General features: G+C 51.8%; 1 protein-coding gene across 2 annotated transcripts; it reads left to right on the top strand.

Moving 5' to 3' along the window:
• Positions 1-340: 340 nt before the first annotated feature.
• Positions 341-24,811, top strand: Ephb4 (EPH receptor B4). 2 transcript variants are annotated; one of them, XM_052167974.1, is made up of 17 exons: positions 341-890; positions 4,453-4,523; positions 4,626-4,913; positions 7,490-7,886; positions 10,626-10,781; positions 11,590-11,922; positions 12,821-12,945; positions 13,598-13,763; positions 15,617-15,719; positions 16,147-16,211; positions 16,314-16,427; positions 17,260-17,507; positions 19,849-20,064; positions 20,903-21,052; positions 22,254-22,447; positions 22,636-22,791; positions 23,806-24,811. In XM_052167974.1, the coding sequence occupies exons 1-17, from the start codon at positions 839-841 to the stop codon at positions 23,933-23,935; spliced, it is 2,964 nt and encodes a 987-aa protein (XP_052023934.1). In that variant the 5' UTR covers positions 341-838; the 3' UTR covers positions 23,936-24,811. The 2 variants fall into 2 exon arrangements, with proteins under 2 accessions (XP_052023934.1, XP_052023933.1); XM_052167973.1 differs by having other exon boundaries at positions 12,794-12,945.
• Positions 24,812-27,045: the final 2,234 nt, after the last annotated feature.

Below are 27,045 nucleotides of genomic sequence, written 5' to 3'. Positions count from 1 at the left end.
CAGTCCTGAGAATTCCTGGGCTACTGCCCCAACATGCACAATCAGGGGTAATAGGCACCGGACATCCAGCACCCCTGGACAGTCCCTAAGTTCCATACATGCCGCCCCTCCCCCTCTCGCAAACTTTCTCCTAACTTCCCGACAGGCTCAGTTCGGGCGCCCCCCCTCATGAATTATTCAGCAGCATAGGAGCCAATCAGCTCCCCTGCCCACCCCCTCTCCCAGAAAAGCCTTGGGCTCCAGGGTGTTGGGAGATGGGGCGGGAGGTGGGGAGGGAAAACTCTGACACGGGACTGTCTCCGCCTCCCGTGGGCCCCTCCCTCCTAGGCCAGGCGCCGCCCGACTCAGTCTCAACTCGGCCCAGCCCTGGCCCAGCCTGTCTCCCTCCCTCCTGCTCGGTTCCCACTTTGGCTTCCACCCTCCTTGACCGCGACCGGCGGCGCACTCAGTCCGGCGGCACGAGAGCCACCAACTACTCCAGGGAGCGAGGGAGACCGCGAGCCATCGGCCCACCCCAGCCAGCCAGGGCGGGACCCCCGAAGGCCCGAAGGGACCCCTAACTCTCAGCCACGTCCCGATCTCCGCCCGCCCAGCGACGGCCACTGCCAGGACGTCCCCCCTCAAGGCTGGCCTCCCCGCGCGCGCGCGCTGCGGCGGGGACGTGGGGGCCGCACCTGAGCGCGGGTGCCCGGCGCGCCCGCATGGGCCATCGCTGAGAGGCCCTCGACGGAAAGTCCCAGCAGCAGAGACGGTGTGCACCCGCCCAGGGGAGGGTCAGACCTGGGGGGGCCAGGGCCCCCCAAACTCGGATCGTATTCAGCCAAAGTGAGGCGGCGCCATGGAACTCAGAGCGTTGCTGTGCTGGGCTTCCCTCGCCACTGCTTTAGAAGGTGAGTTTCCTTGGGGTGCCCCCTGTTCGTGGGTGTCCCAAAAGTTGTGCCTCAGAGTGCAGAAGCTGGTCTTTCCCTATCCCAACTCCGGCACCCCTTAAACACTTCGGACCAATAGCACTGGAACAGGAGGGGGCGGGGAGGAGGCGGCCTGGCGGGGAGTGGGGTTTTTCTTTTGTTTGGGAAAGCGATGGAGCCGAGAGCTCAGACCCGGGACCTTCCCTTGCCCAGTCTTCTAAACTCTCAGTCCTGGTGCCAAAGGCCCTTGACAGTTTTCCTTTTCCTGTCCACCCTAATGTTCAAAACTATCCCCCAAAGTTTTTAATTCCCCCCCTCCACCTCTGGTTAAACTCCAGGGAAAAGTTCCTGAAGGGACACTTGCAGGCGAGACGGACCCCAGCTAGGCCGTAAAACGACCCCCACCGCCAATTCTTTAGCATTCACACCTGGACTCCAAAACCCCACAACCCCAGTCAGGATGGCCCCATCTGTTGCTCCTCTCTGCAACTCCCAAATGGCTGGCCGGGCTACTGACCGCGTGCAGACTCTTTTCTTGGTTTTTCTCAAGGCTGTACCCCAACCTTTTAAATGCTATTCAGACCTCAACTTTTCCCAAGGCTGTGGCTTTCTTCCAGCCACTCAAGTTCGCAGAAACTGCCTAACAGTGGCCTGTGTCGCTCTAATTCACCCCAGCTGGCCACCTCCTAGCCCGCCTCAGATTTCTGTTGTTTTTTTTCCCCCCTTCTGTATTCCTCTCCAAATGCCTCTTCAGATCTGAGAGCCCCCTAACTCCACAGTCCCTCTTGGGACTGCACAGGACCCGTAACCTCCCTTCCTGGCCTCCCTAATCTCTTTTCAATGAATCTGCGCCCCCCCACACACACACACACAACCTCCCTGGCTGCTTCAAATCAAAGGAGTATCTGGGGAGGGGGCCACGGGAGTGGGGGAGATCACTTGCTGAAGCGACGGAATCAAAGGAGTTTGGAAAATCCTGCTCCCTCTCCGCGGAGCTCTGAGCTCTGCCGTTCTGGGCTGATCAAAGTGTGGGAACGGGGTGGGGGTGAGTGAAGACTCTTGGGCTCCTGAAGAGGAGGAAATCAAACGGACTGAGCACCCATGAAGTGTGTCTGGAGGGAAAGACAGATGCCAACAGGAAATGCCCCTCCTCGCATGTGTTACCTGCATGGTGCCTCAGCCCGTACCCACACCTGTGCCAACTGCTATTTTGCCCCTGCAAAAAGCGAGTTTCCATCACCCCCCCCCCCCCCGTTTTTTTTTTTGTTTGTTTTTTTGTTTTTTTGTTTTTTACAGGTGACCAACTAAAGCTTTAGAAATGTTAATTAGTTTATCCAAGGCCACAGGCCCTAGAGAAGGTGTAAACGCTGAGAAGGGGCAGGCGAGGGGGAGGGGGCCATTACCCGGAAATGGAGCCCTGGAGGGATGGACGAAGGTGAGAGGTGGGTCTGGGAACTGGTGGACTGAAGTGAGCTGGAGGCAAACTGGTGTGATCTAGGTGCAGGGAAAGTGAGTTTGGGCTCTCGGCTGAGCAGGCTCAAGAGCGGCCTGTGGCACCGACTGTGTGTAAATTGGAGACAGGAAAACGCTATCCAGGCTGGAACAATGGAGGGTGGGGACGGCAGCCTTTATCCACCCCCTTCCCAGAACCGTGGGCATCCTGTCCCCAGTGTGCTCTGCTGTCTCCTGCCACCCCGGAGACGGGCCCTAGGCCTTGCCTCCAGCTGGTCAGGTTCCTGCCTGCCCCCTACACCCAGAGGCAGCACCAGGAACTTTGAGGTGATGCCTCCCTCACCCACCCTATCTCCCGGCACTCCTTCCTTCTCTCTCAAGGCGCCAAAGGGGAGGGTGGGGCCTGGTCCCAGGTGTCACGCTGGCTCCCCTGGAGGCCCATTCTCAGCACGTGTGGGTCCCTGAGTCCTACCCCTCCCTGGTTGCTCTGTCCTCACCGAGGGGATCCCACAGTCCTCCCTCCCGGGTGTGCTGCCAAAGATCTCCGCACTAATCCTAATCCTGTACTGGGTCAGCACCATGCCCGCTCCCCTCAAGTGATCCCAGAGCCCTGCCAGGTGTGCTCACAAACACCCCCACCCTTAAACTCTCCTCCTTTCTTCCTCCTAACCAAGTCCAGATGTGATGTGGACTCTGCTGGAGCCGGGCGAGGCAAGGCGAGGCGGGGGAACCCAAGGGTCCAGGCTTCCAGAACTTATTTCTTTGGTGGTAGCCAATGGGGGGAGGTGTGCTGCCTCAGGCGAGGGCACCACCTTGAAGAAGGATTGGGGTGTCTGGTGTGAAAAGGGGGCGGGGGCTGAGATGAGGAGCAGAGTTGGGATGGAAGCCAGTTTTGGCACTTAGGAAAGGGAGGGAGTGTGGAGCCTCAGACGGGCCTGTAGGAAACCTTAGCCTGAACCAGCCATTCTCTGCCCCAAGGGGCAAGGCCAGGAGCAGGGTTTGCCCTGTTTTCTGTTTCTAGACAAGATCTTGATGTAATTCAGACTGGGCACAAACTCACTATGTGGTGGGGTCTGCTCTGGGACTCTTGATCTCTGTCTCCACCTCCCAAGTGCCGGGATTACAGGAATGTGCTACCAGCCCTAGAACTTTCTTTTCTTTTCTTTTCTCTTCTCTTCTCTTCTCTTCTCTTCTCTTCTCTTCTCTTCTCTTCTCTTCTCTTCTTTTCTTTTCTTTCTTTTGCAATGCTGGGGGTGAAGCCTGAGGCCTGACCACACAAAGCAAGCACTATAGCTGAGCCCTGCCCTTCTCTGAGATTCAGCCCAAGAGCAACCTTCTTCTTCTTCTTCTTCTTCCTCTTCTTCTTCTTCTTCTTCTTCTTCTTCTTCTTCTTCTTCTTCTTCTTCTTCTAGTTCTTCTTCTTCTAGTTCTTCTAATTCTTTTAGTTTTTCTTCTTCTAATTCTTCTAGTTCTTCTTCTACTAGTACTACTACTAATTCTTCTCTCCCTCCTACCCTCTTTCCCTCCTTCCTTCCTTCCTGCTTCCTGAGTTGTATGCACTTTTAACTTCCAGCAAGGATTTCCCTCATTTTTCTGGGTACAGCCCCTCCGTGGAAATCTAGAAGCTGTCCAGTGCCCACCGCTGCTGATGGGAGAGTTGGCACTGGGAACAAGGGTTACAAATCTAAGGTCAGGGCAGTGGGCTGGCATCAGGGAATGCTACCTCTAAGCCTGACGACCTGCTTTAAATTCTCAGTGCATGCTCAGACACACACACACACACACACACACACACACACACAGGACAAAGAGGAAGAAGAAGAGGTCTCTTGTGCCAGGGCGCTTGAGTCACACTCAGAGGACAACTTAGGGTTGGCTCTGTCCTTCCACCATGTGTGTCCCAAGGATGAAACTCAGGTCTGCAGGCTTGGCAGCTGGCGTCTTTATCTCCTTGGCCCAAGAGAATAAATTTTTGCCACCTCCTGGAACTCGAAAGAAAAGTTCTCATTCCCCATTATTCCCAGCAAGTTGTGAGCCCCCCCCCTCTCCAGCACACCTTCCTGATGGGGCTGACTTTGTCTCTCTGTCTTAGAGACCCTGCTGAACACAAAACTGGAAACGGCGGATTTGAAATGGGTGACTTACCCTCAGGCAGAGGGCCAGGTAAGGGCTGGAGGGGGAACTGAGGCAGGAGATTGCAACAGAAACACTCCGAGATCCCTGTTTCCTGTAGCCACTCTGACTGACAGCTTCATCTCTGCACAGTGGGAGGAGCTGAGCGGCCTGGATGAGGAACAGCACAGCGTGCGCACTTATGAGGTGTGCGACATGAAGCGACCCGGCGGCCAGGCCCACTGGCTGCGCACCGGCTGGGTCGCACGGCGAGGTGCTGTCCATGTGTATGCCACAATACGCTTCACCATGATGGAATGCCTGTCCCTGCCGCGGGCCAGTCGCTCCTGCAAGGAGACCTTCACCGTTTTCTATTACGAGAGCGAAGCTGATACGGCCACGGCCCACACACCGGCCTGGATGGAGAACCCCTACATCAAGGTACCAACAGCCCGGGGAGATCCACGCAGCTATAAGCCGTTAAGTCTAGGAAGGGAAGAGGTGGAGGTGTGTGTGGACGGAAGGGAAGAAAGAGTCCAGCTCTCCTGTATGGGGAGGTCCAACCTCAGGCTGCTTTCTCATATCTGCAGACCCAGCTGCTGACTTGCTCGTTCACTGCTGGTCTTTCTGTACTCGTTAGCATCTCTGTCCGTATCCCGTCCTCTTCCCCCCTCCCCAATCTGTATCTGCTACTTCTTACTTCTTTCTGGTTCCTCCACACAAAGTTCCCACCTGTCTTTTTATTTGTTTGCTTTGTTCGTCCTTGAGATGGGGTCTTGTGTAGCCCAGGCTAGCCTCAAACTCGCCAGGCTAAGGCTGGCTGGCCTTGAACTCCTGATCCTTCTGAGTGTTGGGCTTATAGGTGGGTGCCATTGTAATTGGCTCCTGGCTGTCTTTTTAATTCCTTTCTTTGTTGCATTTTGAGAAAAAGTCTGCCTGTGTGGCCCTGGCTGTCCTGGAACTCACTCTGTAGATCAGGCTAGCTTTGAACTTATAGAGATCCGTCAGCCTCTATCTCCCAAGCACTGGGGTTAAAGGTGTGCACTATCCATCATGTCTTTCTTGTTTATTCGATTTATCTTCTGTGAATGAGTGTTTTGTTCCAGTGTGTATTTCTGTAGCACAGGCATCCTGGAATTGGAATCATTGGTAATTGTAAGAACTGCCACATAGGTTCTGGGAATCGAACTCGTGTCCTCTGCAACATCAAGTGCTCTTGACTACTAAGCCATTGCTCCAGCCCTGTCTTTTAAATTCCAGTTTCCAGCACCAGCCACACCTTGCCTCCTGAAAAGTTGAGATATCGCTCTGTTGCCCGGGCTGGCTTTGAAACTATTGGACTCAAAGTAATCCTTGAGTTCAGTTCTTCCACTTTGTTAACCCAGAAAAGGTACCAAAGCCTGACTATGGGGGCAGAAGGAGTCCCGAGCTAGCCTGAAACACCTGATCCTCCTCATGCCTCCGTGTGTGTGTGTGTGTGTGTGTGTGTGTGTGTGTGTGGCTCCTTCCTGCATGAGCCAACTTAGCTACGCCCCCACTCCTAAAAGATGAATTTGTATTGTTACAAATCTTCACTCAGAACTAGTTATTGCTTTCCCACCGGATGGCAGCTTCTAAGGTGAGACTCTTAGTCTCCAGAGCAGATGGCTGCCCCGCCCTGGCCCCTGCCCTACATGTCATCTGTCTGTGGTTCTTTCATTTCTCCTTGGCTCTGGGGTCCTAGCACAGGTACCATGAATATTCTTTTTTTGTTTGTTTGTTTGTTTTTGTTTTTTTGAGTCAGGGTTTCTCTGTGTAGCCCTGGCTGTCCTGGAACTCACTCTGTAGACCAGGCTGGCCTCGAACTCAGAAATCCACCTGCCTCTGCTTCCCACGTGCTGGGATTACAGGCGTGCCCCACCACGCCCATTTACTATGACTATTCCTAGAACAAAGGAATCATTGGGAAACTGAGACAGGCCAAAGTTGGATGAGACCTGACTCAGCAAACCTTAGAGGCCAGCGGGTCGGGCCGGGCAAGTCCCTTGATTGTGAGTGTTGGCTCAGTAGTCACAAAGCCCTGAGCTGGACGGAGCATTGCCTAAATAAGTAGAGTGGAGCCTGCCTGTCATCCCAGCACTTGAGAGGTGGAGGCAGGAGGATTTCTGCCTCGTCTATAGAGTGTGCCCCAGGACAGCCAAGACTACAGAAAGAAACTCTGTCTTGGAAAAACCTTGGCTACATAGCAAGTTTGAGACCAGCTTGGAGTACAGAAGGCCATATAGTTCTGTGTGTGTGTGTGTGTAAATATATGTATGTACGTATGTATGTATCTATCTATGTATGTGCATATATATATATGAAAATATTGCATATGTGTATGTATATGTATGCACACAACTATATACATACATGTATATATACATTTATGCATGTGAAATACATGAACATATTTTGTATGTGTATACATAATATGTATATATACATATTTTTATATATGTGTGTATACATGTGTGTGAATAGATACAAGTACATATGAATATATACATGTGTATATGTATAAATATACACACACTTTATATACATGCATGTGTACACACATATATGTATGTGTGTATATTTTATACTATTCTATATATACATTTTGTATAATCTCTATTCTGTCTACACACACACACACACACACACACACACACACAGTCACACACACACAAAATATGCATCATGGAAGGTAGAAAGAAGGTTCTCGCAGGTCGGTGGTGGCGCACGCCTTTAATCCCAGCTCTTGGGAGGCAGAGGCAGGCGGATTTCTGAGTTCGAGGCCAGCCTGGTCTACAGAGTGAGTTCCAGGACAGCCAGGGCTACACAGAGAAAGCCTGTCTCAAAAAAATAAAAATAAACAAATAAATAAATAAAAAGAAAAGAAAGAAGGTTCTCGGCAGGAGCTGAGATGGTTGAAGGGATCTGTGCGGAGAGTAGTCCACCAGAGATCCCAGAGGCCCTGGGACCATGGTGGTGACCCTGGGTTCTCCTGGCAGGTGGACACGGTGGCCGCAGAACACCTGACTCGGAAGCGCCCCGGAGCGGAAGCCACGGGCAAGGTTAACATCAAGACGCTGCGCCTGGGTCCTCTCAGCAAAGCCGGCTTCTACCTGGCTTTCCAGGACCAAGGAGCCTGCATGGCTCTGCTCTCCTTGCATCTCTTTTACAAGAAGTGCTCCCAGCTGATCACCAACTTGACCTTCTTCCCCGAGACGGTGCCGCGGGAGCTGGTGGTGCCGGTGGCCGGCAGCTGCGTGGCCAATGCGGTCTCTACCGCCAGCCCCAGCCCCAGCCTCTACTGCCGGGAGGACGGGCAGTGGGCTGAGCAGCAGGTCGCGGGCTGCAGCTGCGCGCCAGGGTACGAGGCAGCGGAAGGGAACAAAGTCTGCAGAGGTGAGAGCCCAGTACCCAGGAAGGGGCGAGCACGCGGTTCCTCCTGCGCTCATCCCTTAGGACGTGGGGCTCCCCTACCCCAGATTTTATTCTTAGTATAGTAGAAAGTAATATTTAGAATTCTGTTAATTCCATCGATTGGATGATTGGTGGGAGGTCTCAAGGACAAGACTCAGGGCACGTCTGTCCATCCCTTGAACTTCCGTACTTTTGATTGTCACTGAGCAGCTGGGAAACCTTGTTGGGTGGCGGAAAAGGACTTTGTGATCTCCATTGTATTTTATTGGTCGTGAATTTCCTCTCATTTGCTGATAGGAATTTGCCTGTCTGTCTCTCTTTTTTCTTTTCTTTTTTTCTTTTTTCTTTCTTTCTTTTCTTTTCTTTTCTTTTTTTTTTTTTTTTTTTTTTTTTTGGCAGCGCTGAGGAGGATTTGAACCAAGCTCTGTAGGAACTGAGTTATATCCTCAGCCTTCTGGTTGTTTCTTTGGTGGTTTGGTTTGGGGTCTATTCATTGTTATCTTTTGAATGCAGGTGCCTGTGATTCAAACGCTGGTCTCCAGATTTGTATTTTCATTTGTTTGTTTTGTTTAGAGATTTGCTTATTTTGTGTGCATTTCTTGGAGGGGCGTGGCCTGTGCTGTCAAGGCCCCTGGGTGGTCAGAGGTCAGAGGTCAAATCATTAGACTTGGTGGCAAGCGAGTAATTTTTTTTTTACCCCTTGAACGAACTTGCCGTCCCGTAAATGACTCCATTTTCACAGATGTCCACCTAAAATTAGCCAGTCATTGCTTTTGGAATGTTGGCAGCGTCCGAGCCTTTGGCTGGGGATCTGAGGTTTTACATACCATCCTAAACACAGGACTTTACAAAGCCCGTTCTGGGTGCCGCAACAGGCCAAAGCGTCGTCCTTGCTTATGACTTCGGTGTTCCTGAGGTCCTAAGGCCATCCGCGGCTTCTCCTGGTATTTTGTTTGTGGTTTGTGTGCTGGGATTAGGTCTTGATTTATAGCGCAGGCTGCTCTCCAGCTCAGCCTCGAGAGTGTATTGCTACAACTGGCTTGTCTTTTCTTTGGGTTTTTGTTGTTATTGGCTTGTTTCTTTTTTCTTTTTTTAAAAATATTTTTATTTATCTTGTTATGTATGTGAGTACATAGTCTCTGTTCTCAGACACCAGAAGAGGGCATCGGATCCCATGACAGAAGGTTGTGAGTCACCATGTGGTTGCTGGGATTTGAACTCAGGATCTCTGGAAGAACAGTCGGTGCTCTTAACCGAAGAGCTATCTCTCCAGCCCGACTTGTTTCTGTTTTTATAATTTAAAAAGACTTATATTTTGAATTATTTGTATATGTGAGGTTATGTGTACTTAAGGCATTGTCTCTCCCCAGGGGCTGGAATTACAGGCTGCTGCTGGGAGCCTCCCAATATAGGTGCCGGGAGCTGAACTCTGACCCTCTACAAGAGCAGTGTGTGCTCTTAACCTCAGAGCCAGCTCTCCAGCCCTTACTTAGCTCAGGCTAGCCTTGAACTTGCCTCTGGCTTCCGAGTGCCATCTGTAATTACAGGATGGGAGAAAATGCCGGGCGTCTATGGCTCACAAGTGCTTCCTATGCTTCACACGTCATATGCCACCATCTTGCTTTTTTTTTTCAGTAATTCTATGTTTTTTGCAGTGTGTGTTCAAAATTATTCTTTTTTTCTTAATTGAATATAATCTTCATTAACATTTCAAATGCTAAAACCTTTCCCGGTTTTCCCCCTCCCCGAAAACCCCGACCCCCTGGTCTCACCCCCTGCCTCCCAAGTATCTGCCCCTCCACCCAACCCACTTTCATCTCCCCGCCCCTCAATTTCCCTTTATTGGGAGATCTATTGAGCCTTCACCGGATGAAGGACCACTCCTCCCACTGATGCCCAACAAGGCATTCCTCTGCCACATTTTCAAAATTATTCTGATGGCTGGGAATGTGACTGAGAGCTTGCCTGGTGTGCACAAAGTCTTGGGCTCCGTCCTCTCCATGTTGTAAATTGGATGTGGTGGTGCAGACCTGTGATCACTTGGGAGATGGAGACCGATAAATCAGAAGTTCAAGGTTATCCCTAGCTATAGATGAAATTCGAGATCAGGATATATGAGATGCTGTCTGTAAGTCAGTTGATTAATAAAATATTTTGAGAGGGTTTTACCAGACCGCCATGGTCAGGGTTAGGCAGAGTGAGGGGTGATCCCCCCTTTCCTAAGCCCTGCATGCAGATTTTATTGTTTTGTTTTGGAGTTGGAAGATTCTTTTTTTGTTGTTTTTTTGTTTGTTTTGTTTTTTGGATTTGGTTTTTTCGAGACAGGGTTTCTCTGTGTAGCCCTAGCTGTCCTGGAACTCACTCTGTAGACCAGGCTGACCTCGAACTCAGAAATCCGCCTGCCTCTGCCTCCCAGAGTGCTGGGATTACAGGCATGCGCCACTACCACCCAGCTTGGAAGAGTCTTTTTAAAGTTAATTTTTTTTCTAACTTTATGTGTGTGTGTGTGTTTGCTGTGTGCATGTATATATTTATGTGTTCTGTTTGTGCCTGAGGTCATAAGGGGGCCCTGGGTCCCCTGGAATGATCCTTGTAGGGCACCCCGTGGGCCCTGGGAACTGAACCCAGGTGGTCTGGAAGAGTAGCCGGTGCTCTCAGCCACTGAGCCGTCTCTTCAGTTTTGTTTGGCTTTTTGACAGACATCTCTGTTCTCTTCCTCAGCCTGTGGCCAGGGAACCTTCAAGCCCCAAATAGGAGAAGAGTCCTGCCTGCCATGCCCAGCCAACAGCCACTCGAATAACATCGGGTCTCCCGTCTGCTTGTGCCGGATTGGGTATTACCGGGCCCGCTCGGACCCCCGGAGTTCACCCTGTACCAGTAAGTTTTCATTGTCCAGGAGTGAGGGACATCTGATGTTGTCCTGTGTGTAGTTCACTGGGAGAGAGCGCGTGGGCTTTCTGTATGGTCCCTGATACAGTTTTCTGTTGCTGTGGTAAAATACAATGCCAAGAAATGATTAAGAGAGGAAGGAATTTATTTTAGCTTAACTCCAGTTTGTAGTCCATGGGGAAGTCAGGGCAGGAGCAGCAGCCAGTCGTAGCACGTCCAGAGTCAAGGACAGAGAGAAATGAATGCACCCGTGTTTGCTTGACTTTGACTGTTCGTTTACTTGTGCTGAGATCGATTTCTCTGTTCTCACATAGGTCAGGACCCACTTTGTAGGGAATGGTGCCACCCACAGTGGGCGGGGCCTCCCATATCACTCATCCTTTTTTTTTGGAAGGGAGGGGGTTGGTTTATTCGAGACAGGGTTTCTCTGTGTAGCCCTGGCTGTCCTGGAACTCACTCTGTAGACCAGGCTGGCCTCGAACTCAGAAATCCACCTGCCTCTGCCTTCCAGAGTGCTGGGATTACAGGCGAGCGCCACCACTGCCTGGCCCATATCACTTAATCAAGAGAATCCTGCGCGGTTTCCCCCATAGGCCGACTTAACATAGACAATATCTCATCCAAACTTTTCCCAAGTGATTTTAGGTTGTGTCAAGTTGCTAAAGATAGCCCACCACAGCCCCCAGGCCTCCCAGCTTTAGCCTCGCCTCCAATACTTCAGAAGATGAGTGTGTCTGTCTGTCCTTTAGGGTAGTCCGTCCCCTCCTACCCTCTACCTGATTTTCTTTTCCCACAGCCCCGCCCTCTGCTCCGAGGAGTGTGGTTCACCATCTGAATGGCTCCTCCCTGCGCCTGGAGTGGAGTTCTCCCCTTGAGTCTGGAGGCCGAGAGGACCTCACTTACGCTGTCCGCTGCCGAGAGTGCCGTCCTGGGGGTTCCTGCTTGCCCTGTGGGGGCGACCTGACCTTCGACCCGGGTCCTCGAGACCTGCTGGAGCCCTGGGTGGCAGTCCGAGGGCTGCGTCCTGATGTCACCTACACCTTTGAGGTTGCTGCTCTAAACGGCGTGTCTACCTTAGCCGCCGGACCACCTCCTTTTGAGTCTATCAACGTCACCACTGACCGTGAGGGTAAGACTAGGGGATGGAAAATGATGATTTTTAGAAGTAATAGAGTGCAAAATGTAACCAAAGTATATTACATGTTCATATCAGAATGTCATAATTAAGCCTTCTACGCAGTTACTATGTTCCAATAAATTTTAAAAGAAGGAGAAAAGCTGGACGGTTGTGGCGCATGCCTTTAATCCCAGCACTTGGGAGGCAGAGGCAGGTGGATTTCTGAGTTCGAGGCCAGCCTGGTCTACAGAGTGAGTTCCAGGACAGCCAGGGCTACACAGAGAAACCCTGTCTCGAAAAAACAAACAAACAAACAAACAAAAAACTGAAAGAAAAAAATGAAGGAGAAAGAGAAAGAAAGCAAAAAGCAACACTTATAATCATAATTCCAGTATTCGGGAGTCAGCGGCAGAAATATCAGAAGTTCAAGGGCAGCCTGAGCTAATACTTGAGACTCTGCCTCACAAAGAGAAAGTAGGTCTTAGTTTTTTTTTTTTCTTTTTTTTCTTTTTGTTTTGTTTTGTTTTGTTTGTTTTTTGGATTTGTTTATTTCGAGACAGGGTTTCTCTGTGTAGCTCTGGCTGTCCTGGAACTCACTCTGTAGACCAGGCTGGCCTCGAACTCAGAAATCCACCTGCCTCTGCACTCCCTGCTCTTCACCCCAGAGCCAGCTCCTCAGGATGAATTCCTACAGATACTGGAAGAGGATGCTAGGTGTATCCTCTGGAGGAAAAATCAGGAAAACAAACCCCCTAGGCTTTGTGGTCTGCCTCAGTGGCAGAGGTTTGCCTAGCATGTGTAGGGCCCTGACCGCATCCCCAGTGCTGTGGGGGTGCGGCTAGGGCGAGGACTGGAAACGGGTGACTGCTAGACTTTGCAGCAGGGCGCTTTGGGTTTCTTTCTCCTGCAGTGCCTCCCGCAGTGTCTGACATCCGTGTGACCAGGGCATCTCCCAGCAGCTTGGTCCTTTCGTGGGCTGTCCCCAGAGCACCCAGTGGGGCCGTGCTGGACTACGAGGTCAAGTATCATGAGAAGGTAAGGCTGGGCTCTGGCCCAGGTAGCAGAACTAGTAGGCATTGAACCAGGCCTGGGATACCTGGTTTTGACGACATCCGGTGAGCATTGCAATTCAGGGTGACTGTTTATTGACTCTACAACCACGGGCCAGCCCTTGGGTCTCCCTAAGCCTCAGTTACCATTATCTGTAAAATAGTTATAAAATATATATAAAGATATGTAATAAGTAAATATGTAAGTTTACATATATATTTATTATATAATTATATATATTATATATAATACAATAAATAAATGTATAACTATATAATTTTAAATAAGGAAAATTAATAAATGTATATACATAAATAAATATAGTTATAGACCAGGCACATAGAACCACTGTAAAGGGTTGTTAGAATGGCTCAGTGGTAGAGCCCCTGCCTATAATCCCCCAGGGAGGGGCTGGGGGTGTGGCTCTGGTGGAGTGAGTGTTTGGCATGTGAGATGTTTAGCTTTGAGTTCCAGCACCCCAAAGAGAAAAACTTAAAACTGCTAGAAGCTAGAAGCTAGAAGCGTGAAGGGATGCCACAGGATAAAGTGGGAGTGGCGGGGGGCGGGGCGGGGCGGGAAGGAAAGCAGCAGAGAAGGGCGACTATCTTATGCCGTGTTCCTTCCTCCTCCTGCACAGGGCGCAGAGGGCCCCAGCAGTGTACGGTTCCTGAAGACGTCAGAAAACCGTGCTGAGCTCCGGGGTCTGAAGCGGGGAGCCAGCTACCTGGTCCAGGTACGCGCACGGTCCGAGGCCGGCTATGGTCCCTTCGGCCAGGAGCATCACAGTCAGACTCAACTGGATGGTGAGTTTGGGGTTTCTGGTGGAGTTTGCCCCCCACCAGGCGCCGCTTGCCTCAGGATTGGCAGACATCTGCCTTGCTTTTGTCCTTTAGTGGTTATCCCTGACTCCAAAGACAGCATAGAACCTAGAATAGAGAAACTGAGTCCATGCTCTGGCTGTGAGGCCTGCTGGGCTCTTCATCCTTAGCAGCAGGTTGACCCATGAGGTTTCCTCCTCCAATAAGATGAGAAAAATCATCTATCACAGAGTTCTGAGGTAAAGTAAGGTAGCACATATTGTTTGTTTGTTGTTTGTTTTCATTTGGTTTTTCGAGACAGGGTTTCTCTGTGTAGCCCCTTGCTGTTCTAAAACTTGCTAGGTAGATCAGGCTAGCCCCCAAACCACAGAGATCTACCCACCATCTGCCTCTCAAGTGCTGGAATTAAAGGCATGCGCCAGCACTAACCGGCTTAACACCATACATTTTTGGACAGCTTCATGTTTTTTGAGACAGGACCTTGTTCTGTAGCCACGGAGGAGATGTTCTTGAACTTGCAAGGCTGGTTTTATTTTATATATATATATATTTTGTTGTTGTTGTTGTTGTTGTTTGGATTTGGTTTTTTTTGAGACAGGGTTTCTCTGCGTAGCCCTGGCTGTCCTGGAACTCACTCTGTAGACCAAGCTGGCCTCAAACTCAGAGATCCGCCCGCCTCTGCCTCCCAGAGTGCTGGGATTACAGGCGTGTGCCACCACTGCCCCGCAACAAGGCTGGTTTTAAAGTTGCAGCGATCCTCCTGCCTTAGCCTCCCAAGTGCTGGGGATTACAGGAGTCCCCCACCATTCTTGGCCTTTTCTCCCTCCCTCCCCCCCCTCTCTCTCTACCTCTCTCTCTCTTCCATCCTCTTTCTTTTTCTTACCTTTTACGCTTTTTAAGGTTTTTATTTTATGTGTATGAGTGTTTTGCCCGTATGTATGCCTGTGTACTGTGTACATGTGTATGCCTGTGTTGTACATGTGTATGCCTGTGTACTGTGTACATGTGTATGCCTGTGTTGTACATGTGTATGCACGGAACCTGTGAGCCATGCTCCCAGACTGCTGACTCCTCAGCTACATCCTCCTGTGGCTGTCAGTCACATCCGTCATGTATGGCCACACCCCAGGCCCTTAGCGGTCTGGCTAGACTCCACCCCTATAGTCACCTGGCTGCTGCTGCTGCCCCCTCCCCTTCCCCCCATACTCTTTTTCCCCCCCACAGACCATCACTTTTGTCTTATTTTTTTCAGTGTTGAGGGACCTTATATAATATATGCAGCCCAGCTCCCCACCCCTGAGCTATATCGTGGCCTTTATTTTTATTTTGAGATAGGGTTTTGCTCAGTTGTCTACACGGATCCAGAACCTGCTATTGTAGCTCAGGCTGGTGTCAAACTCTCTATCCTCCTGCCTCAGCCTCCTGAATGGTATTACAGGTGTATGCTATCACAAAGAAAAATAAGATTTTCTTTGTTAAGGACACCAAAGCATGTCATAAAACAAAATCAAAATGTCCCTGGGAGGGAGGTGGCTCAGTTAATGACGTGCTTCTCAGGCAAGCGTGTGGACTTAAGTTTGGATCTGCAGTGAACACATAAAAGTCATGTGATCACCTCCAACTGCATCTCCACACACACCAACAAACAAAAAATTCCCCCAACGCCACTGCCAATAACCAGGCTTAGCCACTGCGCCACTGTCCTCAATCTGAGCTCACTAATCACTTGACTTGTACTGGGTTGGGATGGGAGTCCGCCCAGAGACGTCAGATCCTTGCCTGACAGTAGGGTTAGGCAATCAGGAACTCCCATCTTTACCTCACTTCTTCTTCCCCAGAGAGCGAGGGCTGGCGGGAGCAGCTGGCCCTGATCGCAGGCACTGCGGTTGTGGGCGTGGTCCTGGTCCTGGTGGTCGTCATCATTGCAGTTCTCTGCCTCAGGTAAAGACTCTTGGCCTGCAGCCTCCCGTGGATGGCCACCTGCTCACACACCCTAGGGCAGTGGTTCTCAACCTGCCTGCTGATGCAATCCTTTAATTCAGTTTCCTCCTGTCGTGATGACCCCCGCCCCAATCATTATATTGTTACTTTCATTGCTTCTTCATAACTGTAATTTTGCTACTGTTATGAATCGTGGTGTAAATATCTGATATGCAGAATATGTGATATACAACCCCCGTGAAAGGGTTGTTTGACTCCGTTTAGGGTCTCAACCCAGAGGTCAAAAACCGACATCTAGAGCCAACCTTCCTGTCTTTCCCACCGGTCAGTTTGCAATAGAAAGTTTTGCAGACTCCCAACTCCTTCATTCTCTGTGATCATAGAAATGTCTGACTCAGTTTACTTTTTTCTTTTCTCCCGGCTACAGGAAGCAGAGCAGTGGGAGGGAAGTTGAGTACTCGGATAAACATGGGCAGTATCTCATTGGCCACGGTATGTGGGTCGCAGGCAGTGGGGAAAGGGCTTTGGGCTAATGGGACACCTTGGTCCAGAGGAATTACTTCCGGGTTAATGGGCTCCTGTGTGACCCCGTAGGCACCAAGGTCTACATTGATCCCTTTACGTATGAAGACCCTAATGAGGCAGTGAGGGAATTTGCCAAAGAGATCGATGTCTCCTATGTCAAGATTGAAGAGGTCATTGGTGCAGGTAAGAGGAGCACAGGAAGCTTCAGAATCCTACAAACATTGAGGACCTGAGTTTGATCCCCAGACCCATGTGGAAAAACTGGGGACAGCAAGACATGCCTGAAACCCCAGGGCTGGGAGGAGGGACTGGGGGAAGGATGGGGCCAGAGTGGGGGCGCGGAAGGAACACACAGAGGGTTTGTGGTGCTCATTGGCCATCAGCCTAGCCAAACCGATGAGCTCCGGGTTCAGTGAGCGACCCTCTCTCAAGAAATCAGGTGGGAACCCAGCAAGCGGCGGGCGGGTCTCTGAGTCCACAGAGCAAGTTCCAGGACAGCCAGAACCACACAGAGAAACCATCTCAAAACACACACACACACACACACACACGAAAGAAATCAGGTAGATTGCTGGGTGTGGTGGCACACATCTTTAATTTGAGCACTCAGGAGAAGAGGCGGGGTACTCTCTTGGTTTGAGGCTAACCTGGTCTACATAGCAAGTTCCAGGCTGGTCAGGGCTACAGGATGGCTCAGGTGACTGCAGCCAAGACTGATGACACGTGAGGGACCCACATGCTGAGAGGAGAGAACTAATTACTGAAAATTGTCCTCTGAACGTCACATGTTCATTCTCCTACACGTGTACATGCATAGCCATAAATATAATTATAAAAAGAAGAAAAAAGGTGAAAGGATTGGAGAGAATAGAAGAAAACACCAGATGTTGACGTATGGCCACTATCACACACACACACACACACACACACACACACACACACAAGCCTGGGCACTGGGAAGGACACAAATAGGTCAGAACAGGAGAAAAACTGACCCTCTACATTGTGACTGAAGGTGAGTTCGGTGAGGTGTGCCGGGGCCGGCTGAAGGCACCAGGGAAGAAGGAGAGCTGTGTGGCCATCAAGACCCTCAAGGGTGGCTACACAGAGCGCCAGAGGCGTGAGTTTCTGAGCGAGGCCTCCATCATGGGTCAGTTCGAGCATCCCAACATCATTCGCCTTGAGGGTGTGGTCACCAACAGCGTGCCGGTCATGATCCTCACAGAATTCATGGAGAACGGAGCCCTGGACTCCTTCCTACGGGTGAGCGACCCCGCCCACCTTCACAACCACTGCATATTCCTGGGGGGTGGGGGTGGGGTGAGGAGGCAGGGAGAGCTGGGCTTAGAAAACAGGATAAAGCAGAATTCATGCCTGCAATCCTAGCATTGCAGAGGCAGGAAGCTTGTGAGTTTACGTCAGCCTGGGGATACAAACCCAGTTCTCGGCCAGCTTAGACTGTATTACAGAGCAAGACTCAACCCCCAGAAAGGGAAAAAAGCTAAATAGTTTCAGACATGGAAAAAAAAATCGAACCAGATCTTGGAACAGTGACTAAATTATTTGATCGATTGATTTTTGTACTGGAGATTGAAGCCAGGGTCTCTTATAGGCTTCCACAAACTCCCTATTGCAGAACCAGAGATCCAGAACCTCACTGAGGGATTCTAGGTAAGGGTTCTAACACTGAGCCACGCCCCAGCCCCTCCCTGGGGGATTCTAGGCAGGGGCTCTACCACTGAGCCACACCCCAGCCCCTCCCTGGGGGATTCTAGGCAGGGGCTCTGCCACATCCCTAGGCCCTCACTGGGGGATTGATTCTACATAGGCAATCTACCATGAAACTACATCATAGCTCTTTTTTTCCTCTTATGGTTTTGAGACAGATTCTCTTCAACTTGCCCAGGCTAGCCTTAAACTTGTAATCCTGTGCCTCATTCTCCCCAGCAGCTAAGATGACAGGCAGCATACTGGTTATTTGTATATAGCTTCCTAAATCCTAGAGAGTTTTTGATACAAGACTGACATGCTGAAGAGCTATAACATTTGTCCCTCGGAAAGTCGTCCTCTCTAGAATCACGGCTGTTTCCCTACAGAGTCATTTGACCTGTTTTCCTGTATTTCCCGTAACCAAATCTCTTTTTGATATTCTGGAAAATTGGAAATTAGACATCTGTGGCTGGATCACACAGGGGAGCTGTGCAACATACTGCATGGCTGCCATCGGGGAGACCCATCCGGGCTCCTATAGATGCTGAGGCAAATCCGTAAAGGACATTGTGACCCCTCGACATTGACACAGGAGTCTATGTTGTGAAGTCCTGTTGCAGAGTAAGGAAGATGAGTGTGAGAAAAGATTGCAAAAGAGAAAGAGTTAATTGGGAGATGGGGGAAAGTGTGTTCAAGCCCTAGGGAGCCAAGGTAGATAGGAACTCAGAATGACAAATAAACAGGAAAGCAGGCTGGGACCATGCAGTTTAGGTAGGAGAAGGCTGCCTAGAATCGCCCAGGGAGGGGCTGGGGGCGTGGCTCAGTGGTAGAGCCCCTGCCTAGAATCCCCAGTGAGGGGCTGGGGGTGTGGCTCAGTGGTAGAGTGCTTATGAGATTTTAGGTTCAGTTGTCCTCACTGAAAAAAAAATGCAGATTTTGGATGCAGCCTCCTTGTTGTTCTCCCCAGAGCAGTAGGGGATGGGTCCCCTGCATCCTGAGTTAAGCCCAGTGGCTCCATTTAGTTTAGTTATTCTGGTTGGTGTAGCTGTGAGGGCTGAATGAAAACATTCCAAGGTCGGGCACTGGACCTCGCCTTTGTCACTGTGTTCCTCCGTTTTGTACTGTTCTCTTGTGTTCACACACAGCTGAACTTTCCCCACTGACAGGCAGCTCAGAGTACACTCCTAACCCAGCCCAGCTCTGCCTATCAAATTTAAGGACTTTGTTAGAATAAAAATGTCAGCTGAAGCCATTAGTGATGGTGTGCATGTTTAATCCCAGAATTTGGAAAGCTGAGCCTGGAGGATTGCCACAACTTTGGGCTGGTTTGGGCTACATATTGAGACCCTGTCTTAGAAAAAAGATTTCAAAGCAAATAATTAATAAGATGTGCTGATTAGAAGCAGAGCATGGTGGTACAGGCCTGTAAGGTGAGGCGGGAGAAGGAACGTTTCAATGCCAGCCTGGGCCGCGTAGTGAATTCCGAGCTAACCAGCTGGAGATTTATAGGGCGATCATGTCAAAAAGAAGGCAGGTTGAGAGGCACCACGCAGGAGGTAGGTTTCAAAAGCATCTCTTCATAATATGGGAGTGGTGAACATATATCTTTAAAATGAAAGAAAACCGGGAGGCATGATTGGTTTGTGCTGCCTGTGTCCCCAGGGATTGGAAGATGGATGTAGGAGGATTGCCGTAAGTTCTGGGCCATCCAGGGCTATAAGCAAGACTTTGTCTCAAAAGCAAAAACCAAAATATGACGCATGATGAGAAACCATGCTAAGGTGTTGTTATAGTCGGGAGAATTTAGGAAGACTGGTGGGGTGACGGCTGTGGTGAAGGCAGAGGCGGGGAGGGGAGACCACGGGCGAGCCTTTCTCTCTCGTCTCCTCTCCAGCTGAATGATGGGCAGTTCACGGTCATCCAGCTGGTGGGCATGCTGCGGGGCATCGCCTCAGGCATGCGGTACCTGGCTGAAATGAGCTACGTCCATCGAGACCTGGCCGCTCGGAACATCCTGGTCAACAGTAACCTGGTCTGCAAGGTGTCCGACTTTGGCCTCTCCAGATTCTTGGAGGAGAACTCCTCTGATCCCACCTACACAAGCTCCCTGGTGAGCCCGGGGCCGGGGATACCAGCTAGGGACTCACATGGGGAGGTGGGTTGGTTGGAGAAACCACAGGCAGACGCAATGGCAGCTTTGCTTCAGGGTGGGGGTGGGGGGAGTATACAGGTGTGGGCAGACAGCAAACCAGCTTCCGATGTGTGAGGACACAGCCACGGAGATGGGAGAGGGGAGACCAGGAAGGAACAAGACCAGCCGGGAGTTGTGGCAGTTGGGAAGACACCTGTCATTCCAACACAGAGGAGGTTGAGAGAGGGGAAACTGTGTGATGGTAGCGAGAGCTAACCTGGGCTAGCTAGGTGGATTCCCAGATAGAGAGAGAAAGAAAACCAGATGCGGTGGTGTGCACCTGTAATCCCACCACAGGGAAGAGCGGAGGCAGGAGGATCGGAGGAGTTCATCTTTGTCTACACAGGGAGCTAGGGAGCAGAGGCACGCAGGGGCAGCACGTGACTCTGTTTCTAGAAACATCACAAAAGATGACGACGAGGGAGGGTCGGGTTTGGGGGCTGGGCATGGGTGGGGCAGGGGCGTGTGTTTCTTTTCCTATGGCAGTGATAGAATACCCTGACAAAGGTAACTTTAGATGGGTTTAGTTTGCACTCTGAGTGCTAGGGACAGCCTGTCGCGGTGACAAAGCTGAGACCGCGGGAACTGGAAGCACATCAAGAACTGGAATGGTCACTGAAGGCCTGTGGCCGGCTCGCGGGGACTGGATGGCCCTTTGTCTCGAGTGTGTCAAGCTGCTGACACGCTCTGTCCCTCATGGAGGGTGTTCCTGGGTCCTGCTGCTGCCTGCCTTCACCCTTTCTGGCGTCCTCCACAGGGAGGAAAGATTCCCATCCGATGGACGGCCCCTGAAGCCATCGCCTTCAGGAAGTTCACGTCTGCCAGTGATGCCTGGAGCTACGGGATTGTCATGTGGGAGGTCATGTCTTTCGGGGAACGGCCATACTGGGACATGAGCAACCAGGACGTGAGTGCTCCGTGACCATAGCACGGTTTCCTGGGTATCCTATCAGGACGCTCTATCATGTATCTCGGGATATGGGAGTGGGGAATAGGTCCCATCTTTCCCCATCCGTGTGTGTGTGTGTGTGGGAGGCGTGTGTGGGCACAGAGGGGTGATGTTTGCATCCAAGAGGGTGGATGACTCAGCGGATACACTCCTAGCCATGCGAGTGTGAGGATCCCCATATAACCCCATTGCTGGGGGTGTCGGGAACAGCCATATCCGGGACCTTAACTGGCCCACCAGCATAGCCAACAGTCAACGCCAGGGTCAGTGAAAGACATTGATTGCATCATAAAGCAAGGTGAAGGGGCTGGGAAGATGGCCCTGTAGGTGCAGTGCTTGTGATGCAGGCATGAGCTGAGCCCTTGTAAACCTCAGGGAGGTGTGGGAGCTTGTCTGTAATCCCAGCACTTGGACGGTAGAGACAGGAGATCCTGGATCCAGGGAGACTAGGAATCAGTAAGCCCTGGGTTCAAGAGAGAGACCCTGAGTCAGTGTAGAAGGTGGAGACACCTGATATTAACCTCTAGTGTGTGTGTGCACATATGTGTGTGTGTATGTGTGTGTGTCTGCATTCACACATATGTGCACACACACAGGCATACACACAGAAACACACACATACACACAGAGCACCACCCATGCACATTACATGAAGAACTGGAAGGTGACTCCCGTGGTCCTGCTGGTAAGCCTGATGACTTGAGATCAATCCCCAGAACCGACACAGTGGAAGGAGAGAACTGATTGATTCCTTCAATCGGTCCTCTGACCTCTGCACATGCGCTGTCGGGTGCGCACATGCGCTGTCGTGTGCGCGCATGCACCAGCTTCCGCATGTGAATAGCTGCATGCAATTAACAATAAGGCAGAGGGCGTTGTAGGAAGAGACCCTCCATCGACCGACCTCCGCATGCACAACCACACATGAACACACGGAGTAGGATGTGGCCGTGTTGGATTCGGGGATGGGTGGAGGGCAGGATTGGAAGTTACACTCTAGGCTGAAGCTCAAGAGCTGCAGGGGTGTGTGGGGAGTGTTGCCAGAAGACAATTTGCATCCTCCTGGGACTTGGGGATCTGCGCTTTTGGGGTGCCCGTGCTTCCTTCTCAGCAGTTCTCGCAAGCCAGCTTCACCCAGTCCTCTTCCTTGTCGCCGTAGGTGATCAATGCTATTGAACAGGACTACCGGCTGCCTCCTCCTCCAGACTGCCCCACCTCCCTGCACCAGCTCATGCTGGACTGTTGGCAGAAGGACCGGAATGCCCGGCCCCGCTTCCCCCAAGTGGTCAGCGCTCTGGACAAGATGATCCGGAACCCTGCCAGCCTCAAAATCGTGGCCAGGGAGAATGGCGGGTGAGGAGCTCAGAGAACGACGCCCTTCATCCCTGACGCTGCCACAACCCCAGAGCCCTTCTACGTGGCCCCAGAGTCCCCGTCCCTTTGACTGGCTATGGAGTGGGCGTGTCAGTCTTCCCGGAGCCCTCTGAAATGGTAGCTGTCTGACTTAGCTTCTCTCCATCTTTATCCTCCCCACCTCCCAGGGCCTCACACCCACTCCTGGACCAACGGCAGCCTCACTACTCTGCTTTCGGTTCCGTGGGCGAGTGGCTTCGAGCCATCAAGATGGGAAGATACGAGGAAAGTTTTGCAGCGGCTGGATTCGGCTCCTTCGAGGTGGTCAGCCAGATCTCTGCCGAGTAAGTGGGAGGGGCCGCAGCGGGGGCACAGGCATCAGTAAGGAGGCTGCGCGGACCCTCGCGTTCAGTAGGGACCAGAGCTCAGCTTCGAGGGCTGTTATATTGGTGACCCAGCACTGTGCCCAGAGCTGCCCACCAAGCAAGCCCCAGATGCTCCCGGAATTGCAGAGGAAGCTGGAGCCTCCTCAAGCCTGGGTCATCTCTCGCCCCATTTCCAGCCGGTATCTGTCTTTGTGCTTGTATCTACATTCCAAACGCGGCTCTCACAGCAATGTGTCAACTCTGGCCCTCTTTTCCCACCCATAAAAGGAGAGGACGGGACTGAGATTTGGAAATCCCTTCCCAGCTTTGATGTTTAAGTGGTTTTATGATTCTATCAACTCCCAAATAACTGTTCCCTTGCCTGTCTGTACTTGGAGTGCCTCCTTCCTCCCTTCTCGGGTCCCTCCCAAGGCCTTTGCTTACCCCAGCTCTGGATATCGCGGGGACAGCGTAGACTCATGTCAGGAGGATGGAGCTGGGGTAGTGTATCACTGTGCCTCAGCTCCTGGGAAGCTAAGGCAGGAAGATTTTTCACTTGAGGCTAGCATGGGCTAGCATGGGCTACATAGCAATAGTTTACCTCAAATAACCACTTAAAAGTAATATGTAAAGTTAAAAATAAATCTCCAGAAGATGTCTGGCCCGGCAGGCCCCTGGTCCCGCCTTAACATCTTCATTGAGCCCAAGCGCTCCCTTTAAGGCCTGGCTCTTCCCCAGTGTGGCCTCTTTCTGTCCCTCTTTCTCCTCTAAGGCACACTGCAGCTTCTTCCCGCTAAGGTTTCTTTGAGGCTTTTCTCTCTCCTTCCTCTACCGAGGCTGCGCCTTAAAGGCTTGGTGAGCACTGATATCCTCCTCCCCCTCTCTTCCTCCTCCTCTTCCTCCTCTTCCTCCTCCTCCTCCTCCTCCTCCTCCTCCTCCAGGCTTCCGGATCGCCTGGCCCCTGGCCTCACCCAGCCTTCTATTTTCCCACAGGGATCTTCTCCGAATTGGAGTCACTCTGGCAGGACACCAGAAGAAAATCTTGGCCAGTGTGCAGCATATGAAGTCCCAGGCTAAGGCAGGAGCCCCTGGTGGGACGGGAGGACCAGCCCAGCAGTTCTGACCTCCAAGGACTCACCACCCCAGAGCCATGGCCGAGTTGGGCGGGGACTCACAAGACGAGCCTCTCCCTCATCACAGCTGCCCATCGGATTGCACTTTGAACAGAGGGGGTCGGCGCTGTTAACCCTGGAGACCCAGGATTTGGGGAACCGTGCCATCTGGGATGGGAAGAGTCATATGTGTGCCCTCCAGGTGGGGAACCCCAAAGTCAGAGTGAGTCTTTCCCTCAAGACTGGGCAAAGAAACATCCCTACGTCTCTAATCTCCCATCTTCCCAGAGGGCTCTCTCTCCAAGCGCCCTCCACCTCAACGGGCATGTCCCTGCAGACCAAAGAGAAAAGGTGACCAGCCTGCCAACTTGGGAGTGGAAAATGCCGTCCCAGGAGGCAGGAAGGGGCTGTCAGGACCTGGTGATGTAATCATTGGATTTTGATGTCCCAACTTGTCACCACCAAAGGCAATCATTTTCCCTTGTAAATGCCCCTCCCCTCATCTGCCTTCATATTGAAGGTTCTGAAGTTTTACTATTTTTTATTTTGTTAATTTTTTTCCTCCTTCCCCGCCCCCCTTGTCCAGATTTTGTGCGTTGAAGGGTACCTGGTTCCACTCTCTCCTGTTGTTGGGAACAAGGACCCACTGATATGTTCTAGAACAGTGCCTTGGGCATGCCACAGACTCAGACAGCTCCTTCCTCCTTCCCTTCCCTCAAGCACCCCCAAGCTGTGCTGTGATGGAGGGCAGGGGGTGATGTTGTAAAGGGACAGGAGAGTGTTGGCGGTCAACAGAGGCAGACAACGGTGCTTGGAAGGGGGTTCTTAAATTATATTTAAAAAAGAAACTTTTTTTGTATAAATAAAAGAAAACGGGATATGTCTCAGTCCCGAGGGTGACTGGGAGCTGGGACAGACCAGATTTCTGAGAATAGGGGACCCCTAGGGGTCTGGATTTGGAGGGTCAGGTGAGGTGGTGGGATTGTGGGGAGCTGTTCCCAGCCCCCAGGTGTTTTGTTTGGGTTGGTGGGTGGTGAGTCACTGGCAGCTGGTGCTAACTGCTCCAGCTGCCCTGCCAAGAGCTCCAGGCACCTCCGGGGTGGGGCTCCCGCCTCCTGCCCCTCCTCTGTCTCCTGAGCCCAGGCTGGGGTTTGTGTGAGAGAAGCCAAGCTTGTAACCGGTAGTCCTGCCCTAGAACTACTTGAAAAGGACGAGGGGACACAGGTGACAGTGGCAGGGGTGGGGGTGGGTCCAGTTAGGCGCCCACAGACTTGGGCTGGGTATCCGTAGCCAGGATTGGTTTAGTGGAGAGCCAGCATTGGTTGTGGGGGAGGGGCAGATGGGAGTGGCTGAGGGGGGGCCTCACATGTGTGTGCATATGCCAGGGAGTTCTGAGGACAATTCCCCCATTCAGGATGCTGCCCAGGCAGGTTTTCCTGGCCTCCTGGGAAGGGGAGGGGGAGCCGCACCAATGTGTCTGCAGCTGACTTCTCCTCCCAGACAGGAGGGAGATGGGGGGCCATTGTGGAGAAGCCATTCCAGCCTCTCCACCTCCCCACTGTTCTCTCAGCCCCTCTGCTCTTGGCTGAGCTTTCCCACTGGGACACCTACAAGGGCAGGTCTGCAGGCTAGCCCGATTGAGCGTAGCCTTTCCACAGGCTGTGTGCAGAACCTCATAGACAGAGGTCACAAGGCAGTGTTCCTGTCTATCATTTTCCATGTGTGTACATGTGCATGCATGGGTGTGTGTGTGTGTGTGTGTGTGTGTGTGTGTGTGTGTGTGAGGAGGGATCTGTCCATGTGAACCTAGGTTCCCACAGATGCTGGAAGAGTGTGATATATCCTCCTGGAGCTGGAGTTTTAGGCTGTTGTGAGCTGTCTACGTGGGTGTTGGGGACTTAACTCTGGTCCTCCGTAAGAGCAAGTACCACTGAGCTATCTCTCCAGTTCCATATGTGTGTGTGTGCGTGCACGTGCGCAGAGGGAGACAGACACAGACTCTGAAGGTCCTCTCATTGCCCTGCAACCGGCCAAGTGGGCTAGCCTGGTCAGCCAGCACCGACTGGGTATTGGTTCCTCTTTCCACAGTTCTAGAAGGGTAAGCCCACACCCCCACTCCCATTGATCCTGATCTTAGAGCTTGCCTGCTGACTGAATCAGCCTCCACAACCCTCTACCCCTTCTTGCATTTCATAAACCGGGGCTTGCTAATAACCCAGGCCAGTCTGGAACTCACTATCCTCCTGCCTCAGCCTCTGGAATGCTGGGATTATGGCATGAATCACACTAAGCCCTTTGTCTCCTTTCCCTGGGTGACATTTAATATCTCTGGAGGGTAGGAGGGGCTCATTACTACCAGGAAGGGGAGTGTCCCAGGGGACACTAACCCAGCCACTGTACTGCTGCCAAACACATCCTGGCCAGATACAGTGACCTTCAGAGAACTGCTATGGGAAGAACGAAGGCGTCCGAGCAGCACAGAGATGGAGGCCAGGTGGGGGACTGGCTCCAGTCAGGAGGCTAACCTGCACGGGGACACCGCCTTCCTGTGTAAGGGATTTATGCTGTCCTAGGGAGCGAAACCAGGCCCGTGCAGGGCAGTGCCACTCCTGTCCTGGGGCCTTTCCACACTCATTGGGTTTGGCTGGCTTCCGGAAAGGTCTCCAAAGGTATGGCTGTGACACAGACAGATTAATATCTCCCTGGGCCTGTGTCCTCCCTGTCTCGACACACTAAGGCCAAGTCTGTTTCTTGAGGTCCTTACAGTCTGCTGTCTTCATTACAGCTGCGATTTCCCCTTCACTACCCCAAGCACGGTGTAACCTAGGAGTCGGACTCTCAGAGTGCAAATTCTACACCGTGGCCTCCGTTGGCTGAACCAGGGAGGGGGGGGGTCACTTCTACCTGGCTGTCCAAATGGCTCCCAAAGCCTGTAACTCCACCCACAGTTGCCACAGTGACCCCTGACAGACTTCTTTAGAGACAGGGAGGAATGAAGAGTGAGGGATACCCTCTGGGAAAATCCTAACCGGAACCCCAGAATGCCCTTGCTTCCCCCTAGTGGAGGATCTCACAGGCTAAGTCCTCTCGGAGCTCAGTGAGCGCCAGGCCAGCGAGGCTG

This window comes from Apodemus sylvaticus, chromosome 22 (assembly GCF_947179515.1).
Source record: "Apodemus sylvaticus chromosome 22, mApoSyl1.1, whole genome shotgun sequence".
Taxonomy (NCBI): Eukaryota; Metazoa; Chordata; class Mammalia; order Rodentia; family Muridae; genus Apodemus; species Apodemus sylvaticus.
The sequence above is the reverse complement of the archived record's forward strand: the minus strand, read 5'-3'. Positions and strand labels throughout refer to the sequence as shown.

Excerpts from the sequence above, each read along its gene's own strand:
- Ephb4 (XM_052167973.1), top strand. The coding sequence starts at position 839 with ATGGAACTCAGAGCGTTGCTGTGCTGGGCTTCCCTCGCCACTGCTTTA. Across the intron at positions 4,914-7,489 it reads TGGAGAACCCCTACATCAAG|GTGGACACGGTGGCCGCAGA; the intron begins GTACCAACAGCC and ends TTCTCCTGGCAG. Across the intron at positions 16,428-17,259 it reads TGAAGAGGTCATTGGTGCAG|GTGAGTTCGGTGAGGTGTGC; the intron begins GTAAGAGGAGCA and ends TTGTGACTGAAG.